Source organism: Hydractinia symbiolongicarpus, chromosome 14 (genome assembly GCF_029227915.1).
Source record: "Hydractinia symbiolongicarpus strain clone_291-10 chromosome 14, HSymV2.1, whole genome shotgun sequence".
Taxonomy (NCBI): Eukaryota; Metazoa; Cnidaria; class Hydrozoa; order Anthoathecata; family Hydractiniidae; genus Hydractinia; species Hydractinia symbiolongicarpus.
Window position 1 is genome coordinate 5,632,294 of NC_079888.1, and position 22,883 is coordinate 5,655,176.

The 22,883-nt window shown below is 34.6% G+C and overlaps 3 protein-coding genes across 3 annotated transcripts; all 3 read left to right on the forward strand.

The window, feature by feature from the left end:
* Positions 1-6,178: 6,178 nt before the first annotated feature.
* On the forward strand, positions 6,179-10,259 carry LOC130625101 (uncharacterized). Its single transcript, XM_057440176.1, has 11 exons — positions 6,179-6,272; positions 6,466-6,468; positions 6,578-6,635; positions 7,190-7,231; positions 8,013-8,154; positions 8,585-8,677; positions 8,952-8,990; positions 9,096-9,150; positions 9,271-9,393; positions 9,492-9,551; positions 9,630-10,259. The coding sequence occupies exons 1-11, from the start codon at positions 6,179-6,181 to the stop codon at positions 9,797-9,799; spliced, it is 879 nt and encodes a 292-aa protein (XP_057296159.1). The 3' UTR covers positions 9,800-10,259.
* Positions 10,260-19,620: 9,361 nt separating this feature from the next.
* LOC130625102 (uncharacterized protein K02A2.6-like) lies at positions 19,621-20,193 on the forward strand. Its single transcript, XM_057440177.1, has one exon. The coding sequence runs from the start codon at positions 19,621-19,623 to the stop codon at positions 20,191-20,193; it is 573 nt and encodes a 190-aa protein (XP_057296160.1).
* Positions 20,194-20,825: 632 nt separating this feature from the next.
* On the forward strand, positions 20,826-21,917 carry LOC130625103 (uncharacterized). Its single transcript, XM_057440178.1, has 3 exons — positions 20,826-20,877; positions 21,009-21,695; positions 21,847-21,917. Exons 1-3 carry the CDS (start codon positions 20,826-20,828, stop codon positions 21,915-21,917), a joined length of 810 nt encoding a protein of 269 aa, XP_057296161.1.
* Positions 21,918-22,883: the final 966 nt, after the last annotated feature.

Below are 22,883 nucleotides of genomic sequence, written 5' to 3' on the forward strand. Positions count from 1 at the left end.
AACAAAGAGACATTTATGTTTACAGACGCTAGCCCATATGGTATATCCGCCGTATTGTTGCAGAAAAGCAAGGGTGAAGATGATGTTAAGGTTATATCTTATTCATCCAAATCCCTCACAGAAACTGAAATGAAATATGCACAAATCGAAAGAGAATGTTTAAGCATCGTTTACGGATGCGAAAAAAATCGCTTGTACTTAATCGGTAGAGAGTTCACCATATTCAACGACCATAAAGCATTAGTCAATCTCTTAAATAACCCAAAATCCACGATACCTCTGCGAATCGAGCGACTAACACTTCGACTTCAAGGTTACAACTTCATAATAAAACATGTAAAGAGTGCAGAAAACATATCAGATTACGCTAGCAGACACCCTCACACCTTCAGCGACGACAAAAAAAGCAACGGTATGGAAGAATATGTAAACTTTACAGCCACATATGCGTGTCCAAAAGCGGTTACCCTAGACGATATTAAAACACAAACTTCACAAGATAAAATATGTCAACATCTAGCCAGTATTATAGAAAAGAACAACTGGCACCTACTAGACAAACCGACTAACTACGCTGATTTAAGTAGCAAAGAACTAGACGAGCTGAAGCATTACCGCAAGTTCAAACACGAACTCACCGTATCGAACAACAAAGACATTGTCTTAAAACAAAGACGCATTATCTTACCAAAATGCTACCATAACATTGCTGTTACATTAGCTCATCAAGGACACCAAGGTGTTCAGAAAACAAAAGAGTTACTCAGATCGAAATTTTATTTTCAAGGAATAGACGATATGGTTGAAAAGAAAATTCCATGCCAAGCTGTTACACCAACAAGAGCAGATGCGCCTATGAGAATGATGGATATACCAGAACAAGTTTGGGAAACTTTGAACATTGATTTTCTTGGACCATTTCCCACAGGATACTACCTATTTGTCGTGATCGACCAAAGATCTAAGTTTCCAGAGGTGGAATTTCTCAAGAGTACCAAAGCTGAAACACTGATACCTTGTTTAGATAGAATGTTCAGCACATACGGTAATCCACGCAACGTTATCTCCGATAATGGCCCATCATTCAGCTCGCAGAAAATCAAATCTTACTTCAAACAAAGGGGGATAAAACACAGACGCATCACTCCACTATGGCCACAGGCAAACGCAGAAGCAGAACGATTTATGCAACCGCTTAATAAAATAATGAGGACAGCTAAACTAGAACACAAGGATTGGAGGGAAGAAGTTTATAGATTCTTATTTGCTTACCGCTCCACACCTCATAGTACCACCAAAGTTGCCCCCTCAGAACTGATGTTCAATAGAAAAATTAGTTACTCAATACCATCAATAGACAACAAACTAACATACGAAAACCAGCAACAAATAGCCACTGACAATGACAAAGCGGCCAAAATAAAGAACAAACAGTACGCAGATGAACGTCGACATACGAAAGAACCATCGTTATGTGAAGGAGACCGTGTCATTGTCAAGCAACTGAAGTACAATAAGCTTTCCACTCCTTACAGCATACAACCCTACAGAGTTACGAAAATAAATGACACAATGGTTACCGCTCAATCGGAAATTGACTCATCCAACATCACAAGAAATATTTCTCATTTTAAAAGTATCCCGACAACTGCATCAACTCCTATCATTGTAAAGGAGGAGGAAGACATCGCCATAGAGCCACAACTTCCAGTATCGCAACCCGCAAACAAACCTCCATTCAGAAACTATACATCGCCCAACCAAAATCGCAAAATTTATCCCACCAGATCAAGAAGACCAGTTCACCAGTGGAGGAAATACTGAACACTATCCATGTGTAAATATTAGGACCATATAAGACATTATGTTAAAGAAAGTTAGTTCAGCAGTCAAAACCCCTGACATTTTATATGAACGTTGCCTGCTGTTGTTTTGTTACATTTAGATACGGACTACGTGCATATCGTCTAGCGAAGGGGAAGATGTAATGTCGTAAAGACATCGACGATGGAGAGGACTTGGAGGGACGATTTTGATGACACGAGAGTTATGATAGTGAATAGGGAGAAAGAGATAAACAGAAATATATTGTAAACACGTGTTCTTATTTAACCTATTCTCCCGATATTAAAACAAGTAATATTACAACTAGTTGTTTTGTCACCCTTCATTATTTATATTTTATTACCAATATACCGCTTGGATATGTTTATCTAAGTTTCAGATTGCCAAAGGGAATATACTGCTTTTTTAATTACACTTTTGCTTTAGTAAATCCATATTTTTAGGGGCGTACAAATAAAAAATATCTAACTCGACATTGGCGCAAAACCAACAAGTCAACAAAAGTCCTGTGTTTGTTTTTATTGGTTGGTGTGGAACACAGGCGGATTAAAAATAATGAAATTCGAAAAAAAGTGAACAAAGCCATAAGCAGCTCAAAAGAACGTTCACATTCAGTAGCTTTTATATTTTTTAGAATCCAACTCTCAACGTAGCATCTAACATTACCATCTAGCATTCAAACACGGTGTTTTAACTAAACCTGACTAATACAATTTGATATAAGAATACTATTTGAAAAAAAAATTAATGTAGTTTTTTTATTCGTTTTTTATTTTTATTTTTCACAGTCGCAGTTGAACAGACCCAAGTTTGAACATTGAAATAAGTACATTGCTATGTAGCTCTGTTTAAGATATAAAGAGTTATTCTCACTTTCACAATGTCTTTTTTATTTATTATTTGTTTAAGCCGCTTTTCATTAGATGTTCTTTCGCAGATTTTTTTTATATTTCACGGGAGAACTAATAAAAAGTCGAGTACCATCTTGGAATGAGGATTGAGACCAAGCGCTGAAGTTTAAATGCTGATAACTGCCGTCATGATCGCTTCTGTGGAGAGATCAGCCTTGAAATATACTTGCGGTAAAATGATAGATTATTTTGATCAGTTTGTGGCGTATACTCCCTTTTTGCTTTAAAATTGAGGTGTAATTTTGCACGCACATTCAGTATAGTTGAAATAATCAAAAAACATTTTTTTGAAATTATGTGTTGCATTGTATTTGTAAATGATGTTGTATTTAATTTTAATATGAGGAATCTTCGGAAAGAAAAAAAATTATTGAAAGTGAAAAATACTATCTTGGCTACGATCTTGCATAACACCAATTGCGAAAAAAATTTTCTATTAAAGCATACGGTCAAATTAGATCTCTATCCATTAAAAAAAATTGTAAGTTTTTCTATAGAGTTTGTTGTTTTTCTTGACTCCAAGCCATTACGGATGGAATTAATGAGCAATATTTTATAAAAATAATACTAACAATAACATCATTTACTTTTTTTTATCGTAATGCTTATTTTAAAAAGTTGTCTACAGCATTTTATGATATTTTAATAAAAACCGAGAAATCAATATATAAAGTGTTGCGGAGAGGTTGCCAAGGCACAGGCATTACGCATGGCAAGAAAAGGACACAGCAAAAACAGGCAAGAAAACAGGAAGAGGAATCAGCAAGGCAAGGGTTGGCAAGGCATGGGAGGTACAGCAGACAAGGGTATATTAGGCAGGCATCAGAAAAAGCATAGGAAGGGTAGGCAAAGGCACGGTCAGTGCTGGCAAGGTAAGGGAACGGCAAGGCTGGGGCAGGAACCCCAATAGAAAATCTACTCCCTACGACTCAAAGATTACGTGTACTCACTTAAGATATGAAAGTTCAGAAAATATTGTGGTGCAAATATTTCAAATTCAATAGCTCACTAAAAAGGTCTCACATTTATATCAGGTCAATATACAGTGAATCCCAATTCAAGTATTTAAATAATCAGTCGATTTAACTTGGTTCCAATGACAAGAGCATTAAAAAGTCAAGATATAGAAATAATCAGAGAAGTCCACGAGAAAGGCAAATTGTTTTAGTAAAAAACGCCTTTTTTGGTTTCTTGTGCCTACCAGGTTTATCAACAGAAAAAGTTTTACCATAAATTGCAGATCCATTACAAAAACAGCAATATTTAGCTTTATAAATGAAAGTGGTGAATGTATGCAACTACCCCCTCTAAGACTCAAAGATTACCTATTATATTTAATATAACCATATACGTATGAATGCTTTTCCTAGCCCTGTCCAGGATTTGAACCTGGATCTCTCATTTGCATGAGTGTCATAGCCATTAGACCAGCAGAGCATAAATTTAAATATATAAGAAACTTTACAGGTGAATATTATATACACTTAGGAATTTAGCTCTTATGTTAGCTTCAGGTGGCCGTAAGGCTAAGAAGGGGTTCATTACATGCAAAAAATAGTGATATATTAGCTAGCTAAACATACCCTTTCTTTGTTTCTTAAAAATGACCTTCCATCCATTGCGACCAACAAGCCAATATGGCTATCGACGCAACTTTCGTTTTGTTTCGAGTGCTATGTAACTGAGTAAAGGTCATGTGACATTGGTATGAGTCACGTGTCTAAAATCTATATGCTGGCATGGTTTCAACTAAAAACGGCACGAAATAAAGCTGTCTCGATTAGCCAGATTTTTACGGAACCTGTACCGTTAAATTGGTGTCTAAAAATTTTCGTGTCTAAATCTTAATTACATCCAGGCAAATTTATCTTGCCAGGGGGCCATGTATTTTCCAAAGATGAACAATTATCAAATCAACAGGCCGCAGAAACCAGCTAACAATAATCAGATCTATGTAATGCAGGTTATTCCAGTTAGAAATTTCGTAGAAGTGAAATGCTAGAATTATATAGTTTTGAAAATGTCGAGTTTACCCAGAGTTTACCCAAAAAAAACAAAAAAACAAAACAAACAAAAAAAAACACAACAACAACAAACAAATAACACACACATAAACAGACACCATCACACGACTGCTAAAATGTAGCTATTATAGCTAAACATGAATTAAATGTCTTCTCTCTTTCTTAATATAGGTACACCACGTGCAATATTCTTTCTGTTATGGAATTTTATGTGAAACCCTAGATAGAAATTTATAAAGTGTAAGTGGGATCCTAAAACAAAGGAAAGAAGAGAATGAATGTTGAGAATGAAATACGGATGTGCTATGATAAATATTCACCTATGTATGCACACCATCCCGATAAACTATCTGAATACATTTCTTTCTAAAAGTCAGTAAAGCTTAGCTTCCACTGCGACGATACGCTCTCATCACTCATCGCTCATATGGTTTATCCCCCAAAATTCATCGCCCAACACTTATCGACGACGAAAAGCAAAAACTAAAATTCTCGTGAAATACTTAATTAAATCTAATACAGTTAAAAGCATGACATCAAGAGAGGCGATGCTCTTATTTGCATTTTTTACTCCTCAAAAGTATAAAATTAATTTATCAAAATTGAATACAGCGTTGTAAACCTTTTTACTTGGTTTTTTTTAAAGTTTCTAGAAAAAAGATCGTTATTCAAAGCGTTTTTCAACTTTTTTGAATTTTATTATAATGCAACGCTGTAAAAATTTGATACTCAGAGTTTTGTGCTGTGTCCACTCATCCCTCAAACTAACACAGGTTAAAGAGTAAACAAAAAATATAATAAACTACATTGCGAAATTCCCAAAGATGTTAAGCTTGGTTTCCATCTGGCGTTAATTCGCGTTGAGCGGGTGTGTGCTTATTGAAGTTAAATTTTAATGGAAAGGCCGATGACTAATTAGCGCACCTGTTTTAAATTAATTTTTTGATATCTTAACGCGAATTAACACCAACACACTCTTGCAAAAAAAAAATATTGAGCATATTATGTGCGCAAAAAACCATTTCTACAACACTTTTTACAGAGCGGCAGACAAAAGAGGGTTTTATTTATAAGGTCGTATATTAATTCTCCCAGAAGATAGTTATATTCTCCATATTGGTCACCGTTTTCTTTTTCGGTCCTACTTTCTTCTTTTGGTACACCTTATGGAAATCTAAGTTCAATGTCCCCCTCGATGTTTTAAGATATACTTCATAAATGAAATGAGTTAAAGGTGCGTTAACTTTGCTTAAAATGAAAACGTCCTCCGCTAAATACTCAATATGATTAATACTGGGGTTAGAAAAGTACGATTTCTTAGCTGTTTCTGCGGTCTTGAAGTAACATGATTGAAAAAGCGAAGAAGTGAATATAATGTATGGATATTAATTGATATGGATGGAAGAAATGGAGGATGTACAATGTTTAATAGATGCCTCTGGCGCGAAGCGAACATGCAAGTTCCTGGCATGCTTGCTGCAAAAGACAAAAAGTTTAGCTAAGTTAATTACTTTTTGTTTTGAAGAAGCAAGAACAAGATATCAGTGTTGAAAGCCTTTATTGTTGGTGGTGGTCTCTCTGCGGTACTGGCTTCCTTTTGAATTTCTAAATACAACATAAAAGTCATTTCTATTTTTACCAAAACGTTAAACAAAATTGTTTTTTACAAATTAATATTCTTTCAGGAAGTATCTTTGATTTTCCACTTTGTGTTTTAAGCAGAGCTTTAAGAAGTTCGCGATATACTCATACAATCCGTGGCAGTTAATTTTAAAGTTTTTGGACTTTGTATCTTAGTTTTAGGAAAAAGAAAAGGCGGTATAACAACAATTGATTTCTTTAGTGACGGCCTGCAGTATTAGGAAACCAACAGATTCTTTCGTGGCTAATTACACAAACAAAACAAACGCAACAAACATGGGGGCAACTTTATCAGCCACAATACTGAATTTATGTTCACTGATATCACCTTAAGATTCCATTGTGTCGCTAATGTAACTTTTTCTTATTTTTGCAATATTTGATGTGATAAAAATTTTACGTGCTGCCGAGATGTGTAGTGGAGATGCAAAACATATTTCACTGATATGAAATCGAATTTGTTCGCACAGCCTAAACATTATGTCTAAAGTCTCATTGACATAAGATTGCGCAGACTAAATGATCACTTTTTACTCATTTTTATTTTTGTTTTACTAAAGAAAAAACAATTAAACTTTTATTTAAATGTTCACTCTTCATGGTTTTTATTCTTTGAATTCTGAACATATGAGCAGGAAAAGGATTTAAGTATGGATTGATTTCAATATTATTATACTTTTAAGTCACTGCTGGCCTTTACTTGCATAGCATTCTCTTTTATTATTTCCATTCAATAACTAAGTTAATATAAAAACTTCCTTTTGTTAGCTACAGAAGTACATATGCTCTTAAGGTTTTAATTATGTTGTGGTTGGTCCAATTTACAACCGTTGTTTTTGCACAAAACGAGGAAAGCAGATTTGATCTAAAATTTCAGAGCTTATATATAATTATATATTAAAAGTATATCAGTCTCTATTTATATACTCTTTCTTTTGAATATTTCACTTAAAAGGCTTTTACAAGTGCTATCGCGAATATTACAAGAAATAGCTGAAAAGCGGCTGTGCTATTTCGAAATACGACGAGGTAGTAAAAGGTTTTTTGTTCAATTTCTAAACTTTTATTTTTTTATATCTTTCAGTAGCTTTGTAACAGTAACATACTCGTATACTAACTAAGTTTACAAAAAAATGCGATCCCTAACAAAGATGTATCATCTAATATTTTCTATAGCCTTTATGTGAGCGAATAATTTTAAAAGTAAAATATTGGGGATATCCGCAGCTTTGAGTTAGTCCAGGAAAATATAGTAGGGGAACATTTTAGTGAACAATGCATAGAATTCGTCGCTTTCCTCCGACGAAAGAGGGTCCCAGATAAAGAAAAAAAAGTTAGTTTAATTTGATGCTACACAGGGCTGCGTTTGTCAAGAGTCTTCATAGAAATGGATTCTTAAGATATTTTCACATGATGTTGACAATAAAATTAATCAAAATATTTAATAATACAAATTGAAAGGAGATATGTACCAACGATATTATGGCGCTCTATGACAAAGAAAGTAATTAGGCTATTATATTTTACTTATGCTTCTTTTTAAACTCATAAAGTCGTGTTAACAATGTTTCTATAGACTAAAAAATAATAGCCACTTTGGATTCACATTGTACATCCTACTCAAAGGAATTTTAAGCCGGAGGAGTTGCAAAAAGCATTTTATAATAGAAAGAAGAAAAACACCATTGCAAATCATTTTTAATTGTCAAGGTTTTCGGACAGCGCAAATGGAAGTAAAACTTCTCTTTACATTTCTGCTACAGAACTTAAGGTGTTTTAAGTAAAGTACGCTTAGTAAATGAAAACTCAGAAAATATACATAAGTATACTTTCAATATGTTTTGATTACACTTTTGTTATTTTGGGATTATTTTATTTACTTTAAACCACTAAACTATCGTTATAACAATAAGAGTCAGAAATTTAAATTACATTTTCTTTCATCAATTTGTACAAAACAGCGGTGAAGAATTGGAGCAGCTCCAATTTATTTAAATGCATTATGACATGCACCTTTTCAACAGAAGGAAGTTTTTATATGGCCTTGCTTCTCTTATTTTCGCAAACACGGCCTTTTATTTCATTGCGTACTTTTATCTAAGAAAACTAGCTTATTATTTTTCAGTCCACATTGCCAGAAATTAACCTAACGAATACGTTCAGTTTCAAATAATAGAACATAAGAAACTGTCAACACCACCAATGAATTCGCAAAGAGACAGTATTCCTTTGCTCTGTCAAAATACATTAAAAAGCGTGCAACTTTTTCAATTGGGCTATCAAAAAAAATAGTGTGAAACTCTATCAGGGCATAATTAAGAAAGCAATAAAATTCTTACAGGTCAGACGTTTAAAGTAACACAGAATGATTAAAATTCCATTAGATAAAAAACTACTACTTAGTCATATTTTCGATGCATTTTTATAATAAACATGTTCAACCCCCTGGGTTAATCATTATTGTTTGAAAGTAAAGTAGTTCTACTTAATTACCTTAAATTTCTATACAGCAGTATATAAAGGGTGACAGGGTATAAAATATCAGAACATTACGCTGATAGTTTCAGAGGTATGTAGAGCTTGGTATTCGTTCTTTCTGTTGAATTCTGAATAAAACAGATGGGACACATCTTATGATTATTAACTATCAGTTTTAATACATTTTTATTTTTAGATGAAGTTACTTCACCTGGTACTGTTTTGGGGGTTTGCTGCCTTTTTATGTGCAGGTAAACCAACATTTTTTGTTCTATGATTAACTTTCACATAAAGTGAAGTTCACAACAAAAAAGTCAAAATTTATTTCCGCTCTATGAAATAAAAAAAATTAATGATTATAATTATTCTAGAACATGAAATAAAAGTTGAAGATGATAATGATGATGATTCAGACTTAAAGATAGAGGACAAGCTAGATACAACAGATGAAGAAGTTACAGATAAAGACATGCATCCTGAAGAAATAAATGATGGTTTGTATTTTTCTTCATTATTCGTTGTGTTTTTTTTGGCAATTTTACCGTTTGTATAAAAATATTTTTATTGTATCTTTTATTTATCGCGGACGAAGAAGAAAATGATATTGAAAACAGCGACAGCCCCGTTAAAAGCAAAGATGGTGAGGAACAAGGTAAATTTGATGTCTCTATAACTTTTAAAACTTGGGTTTTTAAATTAACTATTTACTTTAATATAAATTCTCTTTTAGATCCTGTTGCCTGGATTTCACGACGTAGACGTCGAAGATCTTCTCGTCGTCGAAGAAGACCTTCATTTCGACGACGAAAATTATTCCCCCTACGACGATATCCCTTTCGACGACGATATCCCTATCGACAAAGATTTATTTACAGACGCCGCTTTCATTTTGGAATATAAACACTGAATCTCTCTTTGCTTTCCTTTTACATAGGGTTTTAAGCTTCTTCAGTTTTTGTATATTCTTATAACCGAACGCACTTATCCAAGCAGATCACATATCAATCTATTCTTTTTAAAGCTCATATACGGAGAACACAAACGTTCCTCAAGCGCTATTTATGACTCGAACTTCTGTGTGTTCTCGCTGTTTGTGCGTGGCTTAATTTGTACGGTTGAGCACCTACTATAGAAAAAACACCCGTCCAATTAAATTTCATTACTTAAGACGATGTAATGCGGAAAAAATGTACGGTAGACAATCCCTTGTGAACTGTCGTTACAAACTATCTGTGAAGATACATTTAAAGGTAATGAAAAAAAATAATTAAGTAAAAAAATATATGATAAACATAAGACCTTAATTTTAAAGTATGAAACTCGATACAAAAATAAATTCATAGTTTTGAATCATTAGAAATTGACCTATACGCCGGCCCACTTCGACTAATTCTTTTGCCTCATAGGAATCATTACGCGCATTTTGTATGTAGCCATGTATATTTTTTCTCTGCCAAAAAGTGTAAAAGAAACTTTTGCCGATTTTGGATGAAGCATTTTAAATAATGAAATTATTAATAAGATTTAAATTTTAGGCATTTACAGAATCCTCCCATGAAAATTAATACCGCATACCACTAAAGAAAATATTTTCTAGAACTGTGGCTTTTTATGCCAATGGAAGGTGTAATTCCTATAATTGTAATAAAACTTAACATCTCTCTCAAATTACTAATTAATTACGTTATGATTTAGAAACTTCGTCATTGTATATTACAAATAGAAATCCAAAGCAGGATAGGAGAATGGTATATCCAGAACATTCACAAACGCCGTATTTTCTGACATTGAAAGTTCTGATGACGTGACACAAAAATGCTAACGTCAGATATAACCCTTTAAGAATTTAGAATATCATGCGAGTTTCTGACTCTTCGAATACTCACACGGGTCACAAGAAGGCTTAAAATCAAATATCTTTGAAGTTTAACTACCCTGGGGCTTTGTTTTAAAATTCGTAATTTAAATTGGCCATTTTCATCCAGTAAATATAAAATACCCCTCCTTATACGCTTTTTTATGTAACGTTTTAGAAGCAGCATTAGAAGCAGCATGAAATTCAAATCGTATGATTAAATTTGAAAACATCATAACATTAAACATCGTTAAAAAATTTACGTTGCTTAAAAAAAATGTGCATAACTTTTAAACTTGACCAGGTTTTTTATTAGTCTGTGTCATTGGTTTCTCTTCTTTTTATGCTATAATTACATCAACGGGAGATTTTAATAGCCTCGAAATATAAGAACTTTCTGGAGCCATCGAAACTTTTTATTATTTCACTTTTAAAAGGCGCTTGAGTAATTTTATATTCTCTTTAACGCATAAGTGCAATACGTCAACGTAACATGAAAATATCTAGCTTCTATCTTGGCTCTTATCAAAAGTATCATTTAAATAAATACGACATTTATTGTGCTGTTTGTGATCATGCATTAAAAGATGTATGCAATACAGCTTTTGTACCACGTATGATCGTCCACCATTCTTTTTTATTACGTATACAAGCGTTGCTGTGTTAAATTTAAGCCACTTTTTAGAAACCTGAAATCGAGATTATAAAGTCTCTTTGAAATGTTTCCTCCTGTTCAGCCCCAATCTGCGATCTTCTGATGTACTAAAGTTTTTACCCCTAGCTTCCACTACTTCTACAAGCCTGTTTTCAAGACGGCGCGTATTGATTCGCGTTGCAGGTAGGTAAAAGAAAGATTTTTTGCCAGTGTATCTCAGTTGTGAGATTAAAATGTGTTTATAGAAATTATTTTCTTTACAAAATTGTCTGTGCGCACAATTAAATGTCTGGTTTTAAACCCGCTTGGTCCGGGGTGGAGGCGTATCTCGAACCCCTTTTTAATCAGTTATAGGTAACAGAATTTTAGATATTGGTCATTACTTAAAAGTATCCTCTAAATTTCTTTAAAATCATTATAATTGGAAAAAAGTTATTATATTTCCCGATTATAAGTATTATAAAGAAAGATTTTTCTTAGGACTTAAACCTCTCAACAGCATTGATTTTATTAATCGGCTTTTCAGGCCATTAGTGCTGTTGTGGGTTTTTTTTATGCGAATTATGTAATTTTAAAAATTTGTTACTGAAGTAATTAAATTTTAAGCAGAAAGTGATATTTTGGACAAACCTCAGGCTTCCAAAGAAATCACAGAAAAAATACTGACAAAAGCAAAATATTATTATTGCCATTTTGTTCCTTCCATTACAAAACGTAAGTGCGCCAAGTTTGACCACAATTGAAAAAAACCTAACATAAGTTCTAAAGTGGGAGCGGAATAGTAGGGCTTGCAAAGAGAACGTACATGAAAATGTTTGATGTGAATAACTTTTCTTTATTTAATTGACAGGGGAACTTTAACTACTAACTTTTTAACTAACCGTAGTACATTTTTAGTTCATTATTTTTTAAAAAATAATTGATTGTATTTCTTTTCAAACCATTTACGGTCACATTAGTAGGGCTCGATACATTGTATTTTCGGATATAGTCTAGTGGTCAGTCAAGGAAGTAGGGTAAATAACTAAACTAGTTTAAGTAAAAACAAAGTGTGATATATGGCTTTTAATTTTGTCAGGTTGCAGCCAAAATACCCTTCATACTAATGGGTCGCTTTTCTTCTGGAGAATAAAGTACAGGAGTCAGTAAAGAAGAGTTGTGAAAATACAGTTGTGAGTGCGACAGAATTTTTATACATGGTTAGTTCCCATATTTCCTTAATCTTTATTGTTCTTGTAGTTTTAAGACACGGTATTTGCCAAAATAACCTTTATACTAATGGGTCACTTTCCTTCTGTAGGATAAAGTACAGGAGTCAGTAAAGAAGAGTTGTGAAAATACAGTTGTAATTGCGACAGAATTTTCATGCACGGTTAGTTCCCATATTTCCTTAATCTATATTGTTTTTGGTATTATAACACGCGGTATTTGCCTATATATCCTTTATACTTTAGGTATGAGTCAGCGAAGAAAAGCAGCGACAATGTACATCTTGACGGTCCTTAGGTTAGTTTGTAATGCTCGAACTTAATTTAAATAAATAAAAATAGACCAAAATATTAGTTAAAAAATAAAAAAACAATTACAAATTTTAGATTATTGTCAGTACACTTGTGATTGTGATAACATCGCCTTTGAAAATACTACTAATAATACTTATTTACAGCACCTTGAAGAGCCCATGGATTTGTCTTGTGACTCTTACAAAATGAAGACCAATAGTTCAGCCACAGTTGCAAAACAGGTAAGGTTCTAAGATTGCATTTCTGAATAAACGTTTGTAGACGCGAATGCAGTTTATGTTGTTAAAACTGGACACCCATACAGTTCCATATATTGCTACTTTTCCTTCGTGAAGTGAAACTGCTTGAACAGAATACGGAGCACCAAAATATTTCGTCTTTGTCGTGCTCATGCTTGATGTTATGATAAATTAAATTCGGAATGTTCTTTATGTTGTATTGTGTATGTATACAAAAATTTAAATCAAGTTAAGAATTGAATAATTATTGACCAAAAATTTTTGCGTGTATTTTTTTTCAACAATATTCTACCGAATAATATTTTTTGAAAATTGATCTACAAAATTGTAGTATCTGTATATTGAAATACGCGTGGAAATAAAGTAAGGGTAACAGAAAATTTCTTCCTTTGACACGAAGGCGGTCAGCAAAACAGATTTTTCGTGCAAAGTTATTATTAAACCTGGGTTTCTTATTCATTTCTTTATTAACTCTGCAGAATATGGCAATAAGAACAGTTAAAGAACCTATGTACAATCCTGTTAAAATGCTAAATGATGTCTTCAAATACGAAAATTTCCAAAATGAGGTAACTTGCTTTTCTTTATAATTAGCGGCAGTTTTGCAGTCCGAAGGTGTCGATGAAATCACCGCGGCGCTTGCGAGTATGTATACGTCATATTATTTTGCAATAAAAAAAAACCTAAAATGAAGCAATCTAAATTCCTTTTGACGCTGAACTGTGATGATTATCTATCACTTATTCTTTACTAGTTAAACCAAGAAAATTCCGAGAGCACCAATGTAAAAATAAAAAAAACCTTTCGTTTAATATTAATTGATGCACCAGAACGTTTACATGTTTTACATTTCTTTTCAGAATAACCCACTTCCCTAAATGAATACAACGGTCGTTTATTTACGTCTTTTTAACATCGTTACTTCAATGTCTTTCGAACCGACGTGACGTTGATGCAACGTTGCATGAAAAAAGTTCAACTTGTTTTCATTGTGCTCTCCCTCGGACTTAAATTTAAAGTCGCATCGTTGACGTCTTTTCGACGTCGTTACCACAATGCCTTTTCAACCGACGTGATATCAACGTTGATGCATCGTGGAATAAAAGACGCTGTTTTTGGCAACCTAAAAAACAGCGATGTCAAGTTTACCAGTCAAAATAACAAGATTCAACAACATTCTGTCAGGATACTTCTTCAACATGGCTAGTTAGCTAGCTACATTGTCCATAAAAACGATGATCTGATATCCAGTTTTATCAAAAAAACACGTCTCCTCTCATTTTCAGACTCGTTTCTTCAGCTTTTTAGGAATTCAGTCAATATAAAACTCGTTAAAGCCAATGTTATTCCTAGCTGGCTAGCTAGTTAAAATTTTTACTTCAACATTCGCTGTAACTAAATTTTAGTTGCACGTTCAACTTTTTACATTTCTCTGTAAGTGTCGAACTTCGTAATGTTTTGTTTACAAAATTTAATCTATAGGGACTTTCGAATTCTGCATAGAGTTGGAAACGTTACTGTGTTAAGTGGAATGTGTCATCAATAGTCGACCGTTGACTTACGTGTCATCCGATGACCTTGAAGAAGCATCAACAGCATTTCATTTCATGCATGGACGCAATATTTTACTACATGATAATCAAAAATTAAACGAGATTAACGATTTTAACATCGACGCGTGTGGAATACACCTTTCCCGAGACTTATTCTTTTGATGTGCCCGCAACTTTTTCTGTTGAGTTTTATGAAAAACGGACAACAGATTTGAATTCCTTATCAAAAATGTCATAAACAAAGAAAATTTCGAAACAATGGAGCAAGTAAACAACCTGCTATTCTAATTTAAAGATTTGTGGCATGTCCAAACTCTTTTTAGAAACGAGGCGGGACATGGTAACTTGAGCATTAAGAAGACTTTAACTGTGATATATATCTCTTCAAAATAGCATTTTCTGTTAGCGTATCAAGTTAAACTTTTACACATAAATTAAACAAACTATGCTGAATTTAAATATGGTTTCATCTTTTACGAGTTTAAACAAAGTATGACTCATGGTGTCGGGAAAGGTGTATTCGAGTAAAATATACAAGCGCATTGTTGTCGCATTACTGAAAATATTATACGTTTTTATACCTTAATGAGTTACGACAGCAGAATATTTATCGCAGCAAGATTTCTACCCCCCAACCATAAGCATGTGTTAACGACGGAAGACCAACCCGTCCCACCTAGTGTTTAAATGAAAACCATTTTCAAATCGAAGTTTTGTCATTCAGTTATTTTGTTGCGATATTGCCTATTTCGCCCTGTTTTAGTTTTTCTGTCGTCCAAAATATAGCGCATCAGTTCTCTCGAAGACGAGTCAGCCTCGTGGAAATGCGCTTTACTCAATCAGTTATTTGGTTAGGCGTACACAATGAAAGTGGAGCTCTCAGCGCACTTGCGACTTATCGCCGTTTTTCACTCAAAACCCCAATTTCAAGGGTCTAGCGCAGCACTGTTTCCTCGCTATATTGATCCTCTGTGCAAAGGGTCTCTTTCCTAATTTCAAACACGTGACATCATACCTCAAATGAGTAAAACATGTGACATCATGCCTTAAATGAGTAAAACACGTGACATCATACCTCAAATGAGTAAACAACATCAACAAAATGTTGTCACCCTGGTTAGGGTCACAACATAAAATAAAATGTCAAGTGCGTTAGATAATGCAGCTAAAAACGGTCACATCGAGATTGTCAAGCTGTGCAAAGAGTGGGGTGCGACATACTTTAATAGGGCTCTATATAATGCAGCTGTCAATGGTCACATCGAGATTGTTAAACTGTGCAAAGAATGGGGTGCGACATACTTTGATTTGGTTTTAGAAAATGCAGTTAAAAATGGTCACATCGAGATTGTTAAGCTGTGCAAAGAGTGGGGTGTGACAGACTTTGATTGGGCTCTAGAAAGTGCAGCTGTCAATGGTCACATCGAGATTGTTAAACTGTGCAAAGAATGGGGTGCGACATACTTTGATTTGGTTTTAGAAAATGCAGTTAAAAATGGTCACATCGAGATTGTTAAGCTGTGCAAAGAGTGGGGTGTGACAGACTTTGATTGGGCTCTAGAAAGTGCAGCTCTCAAAGGTCACATCGAGATTGTTAGACTGTGTAAAGGACATATGTATGCACATATGTATGAAAGAATTTTATGAAAAAGATAACATCAAGGTTAGAGATCACTGTCACTATACAGGAAAATATCGAGGACCTGCGCATCAAATATGCAACTTTCGTTTTAAAACTCCATCCTACATCCCAATCGTCCTCCATAATCTTAGCGGATATGATGCGCATCTATTTATCAAAGAATTAGCCAAACAGTATAGAGATGAAAAGATTACCGTCATCTCTGAAGACAAAAAGAAATACATCTCTTTCTGATTGGATGTTAAGGTTGGTGAATATGTGAAGAAAGGCGAGAAAAAGGACATCAAGATACAATTGAGATTTATTGATTCAGTTCGTTTCATGGCTAGTAGCCTGGATAAGTTGGTAAACAATCTATCTGATGATCAGTGTAAAAATCTTCGAAAATTCTTCAAGGGTGATGAGCAATTCAAACTATTGAGAAGAAAAGGAGTTTATCCATATGAATACGTTGATTCTTTCGATAAGTTCAATGAAACTAAGCTCCCGGCAAAAGATGCTTTTTACAGCAAGTTGAACATGAGCGGCATCAGTGATGCTGATTATGCGCATGCGCCGATGGTGTGGAAATACATGAAAATCAAAAATATGGGTGTGTATGATGATATCTACCTCAAAACAGACGTTCTATTGCTTGCTGATGTTTTTAAGACGTTCAGGGGAAACATGCCTAAAACATTATCAACTGGATCCTGCACATTTTTACACTGCTCCTGGGTTAGCTTGGCAAGCAAAGAAAAAGACCGAGATTAAGCTAGATTTGTTGCATGATATGGATATGTTTCTGTTTATGGAAAAAGGTATTAGAGGAGGTCTCACTCAGGCTGTTCATAGACATGCTAAAGCTAACAACAAATATATGGGTGTTCAATATAAGACGACCGAAGAGACCAGCTATCTCCAGTATCTTGACGCAAACAATCTGTATGGATGATTCAAAAATTAATAACTAAAAAGTTCAAGTGGGTTAATGATCCTAATAAATTCACGACTAATTGTCGATACTGTGGCAGACAACATAAAAAGGGGCGTATCCAGCATATGGTCAAAGGTGTAAAAAGTGCAACAAACTTAACCATTTTGCTTTTGTTTGATTGTCAAAGCCTGTTAACATTATAGATCAACAACAACATCAAGATAACAATGAAGATGATTCATTCCACATCAGCACAATAGATGCCAAACCAGACTCAAAAGCCTTTATTGTCAACACCATATCAACAGACACATGGAGCATCGACCTATTGGCTAACAACACAAATATGCAATTCAAAATTGACACTGGGGCTCAGGTGAATATGATATCTGATAAAACGTACAAACAGCTGTTGAAACGCCCAACAATGAAAGAATCGTCAATCAAGCTGACAGCATATAATGGATCTGAAATTCCTGTAACAGGACAATGTCTACTAAATGTTCGATATGCTGATAGGGTCTACCCATTGTTATTTATTATTGTCGGCACTGACTCTGCTTCAATACTTGGACTTAAAGCAAGTGAAAGATTGAATTTAATCTAACGAATTCATGAAATTTATATTCCCGACAATGACATTTTAGAAATGTTTGACGACTGCTTTGATGAAATTGGCACGTTGCCAAAAGTACATCACATCACTGTTGATAAACACGTTACTCCGACTGTCCATGCAGCAAGGAAGATTCCAATCGCGTTAAGAGACAAACTCAAAGTAGAACTCGATCGTATGATACACTTGGACATTATAGAGCCAATCACAGAACCAACAGAATGGGTAAGCCAACTAGTGATCGTAGAGAAATCAAATGGTAAGCTAAGGATATGTCTTGACCCAAGAGACTTAAACAAAGCCATTAAGAGGCATCACTATAACCTACCTACAGCTGAAGAACTGTTCGCAGAAATGACAGGTGCTCAATACTTCACAAAACTTGATGCAAGCAATGGTTACTGGCAAATAAAAGTTGATGATGAATCTTCGAAATTACTTACATTTTCAACTCCGTTTGGCAGATATCGTTTTAAGCGTCTTCCATTTGGAATCCATAGAGCGAGTGAAGTATTTCAACAAAATATTGCTGAGATAATTGAAGGATGTCATGGCTCACGAAATAGCCAAGTTGACATTATTATATGGGGCTCAACAAAAGAAGAGTTAAGTAATCGAACTGTGAAGGTTTTAGAGAAAGTGAGAAATTCTGGACTTAAACTGAACAAGTCAAAGTGCATCATTGGTGCTGAATCTGTTACATTCCTTGGTCACAAAATCTCTACAAGCGGTGTTTCTCCAGACCCTGCAAAGGTAAAAGCCATCAATGACATTCCACAACCAACATGTAAAGGAGATCTACAACGTTTTCTTGGTGTGACCGCTTATCTTGCTAAATTCATCCCCAATATATCAAACGAAACTTCAATGTTACAAGACCTTTTAAAAAATGAAACAGTATGGGACTTCACAAGCCATCACCTTGAGCAATTTAATAATATCAAATCTTTAATAAGCAGAGACATTTCTTTGAAATTCTTTGACCCAAAACTGCCTACAAAAATCACATGCGATTCTTCAAAATATGGATTGGGTGCAACCCTTGAACAGCAGCATCACAATGGTTGGCAACCCATAGCATTGAAGTCACGATCATGCACGAATGCCGAACAACACTATAGCACACTGGAAAGAGAAACACTTGCAATAGTGTTTGGATGTACTACATTCCATGAATATTTGTATGGTCGAACATTTTCAGTTGACAGCGATCATAAATCATTAAAAAGCATTTTTAAATACAACATTAACAGTGCACCAACTCGCATACAAAGATTTTTGTTGCAGCTGCAGAAAGACGATTTCACAGTTAATTACGTTCCTGGAAAAGAATTAATAATTTCAGACACTCTTAGTCGTGCACCATCGAAAATTCAAGTTGCTTGAGATTTGCGAACATGAAATCATCGCTCAAGTTGATTCTGTTATCTCAAGTCTACCAATTAGTGACAACAAATTAAAACTCATTCAAGAGGAAACATCTGCTGACAACACAATGCAAGAACTTTGTCGGACCATATTTAATGGTTGGCCATCTAATCGGTCATGTGTAACGAATGAACTCAAACCATATTTCAACCATCGCCATGAACTTAGTGTTGTCAATGGTATCATAATGAAAGGAACTCGTATTGTCATTCCTCTCTCACTCAGACCTGAAATGAAGCGCATTCTTCACATTGGACATCTTAGAATAGAGCGAACAAAAATCAAATAGAAGACATGATTAGTAGTTGTGACACATGCCAAATATTTCGAAATAAACAATGCAAAGAGACTTTGATTCAGCATGAGGTTCCTAGTGAGGCCTGGGTGAAGGTGGGTACTGATCTCTTTACTCTCTTTAATAAACTCTTTCTTGTCATCGTAGATTACACTAGCAAATATTTCGAAGTGGTTCAACTTCCTAATGGCAAAGCATCAACCGTCATCAATTTTACGAAAGGCATATTTTCCCGTCATGGAATTTCAGCCGAAGTTGTTAGCGATAATGGGCCACAATACTCGTCATTCGAATTTAAACGTTTTGCAAGACAATGGGATTTCAAGCATACAACTTCCAGCCCTAAGTTCCCACAAAGCAACAGCCTGGTGGAAAGGACGATACAAACAATAAAACGAACATTTCGAAAATGCAAATCTGATGGTTCTGATCCTCACCTCGCGCTATTGGCATTGCGTACCTCAGTCAATAGTGCTAACTCGTCTGCTGCTTACTCACTCATGAAACGGAACCTACGAACATTGATTCCAACTGTGAATTCAACAAAAAGTCAATATGACAAACATATTTGAGATTTACCAGCATTGCACATTGGTCAAAAGATTCTATCAAGGAAAGAATTGGGATCGTCTTGGCCAAGTCATGCAGACACATAAAACTCCACGGTCATATATACTTCGAACTGACAAGGATACAACGATCCGTCGTAACCGTCGTGATTTACTTCCATCGAAATCTGAGTTCAAATTGGTCAATGAGAATCATGACGACGAAGAATCAGGCACCATGCAAGAATGCCAACATGGTGAAGAAAACGAATACCCACATGGTGAAGAAAACGAATGCCAACGTGGTGAAGAAAACGAAGGTCAACTTGATGAAGAAAACGGAAAAGAAGAGAGAAGAAACAACGAAAAAATAGAATTCAAAGATACTGTATCAATGACCGAACCATATAGAACTCGAAGTGGTCGACAAGTTAGAAAACCAGAGCGATTTCGAAAAGACTGATTGAACTCTGATTAAACTAAAAAAAAAAAAATAAAAAAAATTACAATTTATTATAGTGTGGGAATGTTATGATTGTAAAAGTTTGTTTATGTTTCATGTCTACCATCTTGTCTCACTGTGTTGTCTACCATCTTTGTTCACATCAGTGCTTGTTGTCTCATTCATCTCTGTAACATTGTCTCAGTTATCCATAATGTCTGAATGTATATATATATGGGATGCTATATCAAGAATAGATACTCTATGTAAGCAATGCTACTTGTTACTGAACACAACACATGCCTTAGCGAATGGAGATTAATGGGGTCGAAAAGCTAACTCCATGCCTTTCTGACAGAAAAAAATTATGTTATTCACATCCGTGCGCTTGATCAAGCGTTGAAACATGGTCTTGTTCTTGATAAGGTTCATAGGGTGATAGAATTTGAACAAAGCGCATGGTTGAAACCGTATATCGATTTTAACACCGATTTGCGTACAAAATCAAAGAACGACTTCGAGAAAGATTTTTTCAAGCTGATGAATAATTCGGTCTTTGGTAAAACTATGGAAAACCAACGTATACACAAAGACATACGCTTGGCTACCAAGAAACAACAATATGAGAAACTAGTGATGAAGCCCAACTTCAAAGGCAGCATCTGTTTCTCAGAAACACTGATGGGTGTTGAAATGCAGAAAATCAAAGTCGTGTTGAACAAGCCAATCTATCTAGGACCTGCAATTCTCGACTTGTCTAAGATAGTTATGTATGAGTTCCACTACGACTATATGAGACTAAAATATGCTGACAATCTAAAGCTTTGCCACATGGACACAGATTCATTCGTTTATCATATCAAAACCGACCACTTCTACAAAGATATCGCTGACGATGTAGCTTTGAGATTTGACAATTCAGGATATGACAAGAAAGATAACAGACCTTTACCCATAGGTTTGAATAAAAAGGTCATCGGTCTAATGAAAGATGAGTTAGGGGGTAAGATAATGAGGGAGTTTGTCGATCTTAGAGCAAAGACTTATACGCATAAACAGTTAGACGGAACAGAGGACAAAAAGTGTAAGGGAGTAAAGAAAACCATGGGGTTTGACGATTATAAGAGATGCTTGCTTGTTCGATGGTGTGAACATTTACAGGGAGCAGATGACCTTCCGATCGATTAAACATGATGTTCACACCATAAAAACAAACAAACTCGCTTTCACTGCAGATGATGACAAAAGAATTATCCATAATGATGGAATAAGCACCTATGCGCGAGGACACTATAAGGCTACATAAGATAACAAAGAGGTAAGAGGTAAGAGGCAAAAAAAAATCAATACAAAAAACACCTAAATTCACGCTTTTTTCGCGTGAGTTTTAAACGAGGGATAATGCAATTTTGAGCAGAAAAGATGAATTGTCCCAACATAGGCATATTCCTATCTTTCGTCACAAAAGGAACAAAATGGCAGCAAAATTTTTCTTAAAGCTAAATAAATGTTATTTAACATATTTTCTGATTTTTACATGGATCGCATGAAAAATTGCCAAAAATGCCCCCAAATCCGTTTTTTCCGAATTTCGGGTTAAATCTGAAAAATGGGGAAATCGGATAATCATGTGTCCAAAACATGCAAAAATTATTCTTTCTGGTTAAACAAAGTTGTGTTGTAAGTTTCAAGTTTTAAGGATAATCCTAAAAAGATCCTAGGAAATTCGAAATTAAAACCTATTAAACCTAAAAAATTGTAACTTGCGAAAGGACTTCATAAGGTTACTTTATTGTAATAAAACGCTCCCAGGTTTGTCTCTTTCACAGGTCATTTTAAGAACTTTGAATGAACTTTCTCTTGATAACCAGTGAGACGTATTATTGGAATAAGTGTTTTTGATGATTTATTCCTTTTAGCTACTTTTGATGAGATCGCCCCTAACCCTAATAGGGAAATTAATGTTGATACTGTATCCAACGCAATCATTCATAGAATTGCATCAAAAGATTTAACTTTGATGTTGCAATGGTCATTACTAGACAGGCATTTGACATGACATAGGAAGTAACAAAACTATTACAGAATGAGCCTAATGGCTCGTGTAATACTGTAATGTTAAATAATTCTTTAAAATATAGATTTTCTCACATTTGAGACAATATTGACACCTATCATGAAAATTATTTTTTAATTCAGAGGAATTAGCTAATAAAGTAAACATAACAGTTAGTGTTCCTCGAACTACTAAAAAACAAAACCGAATTAAATT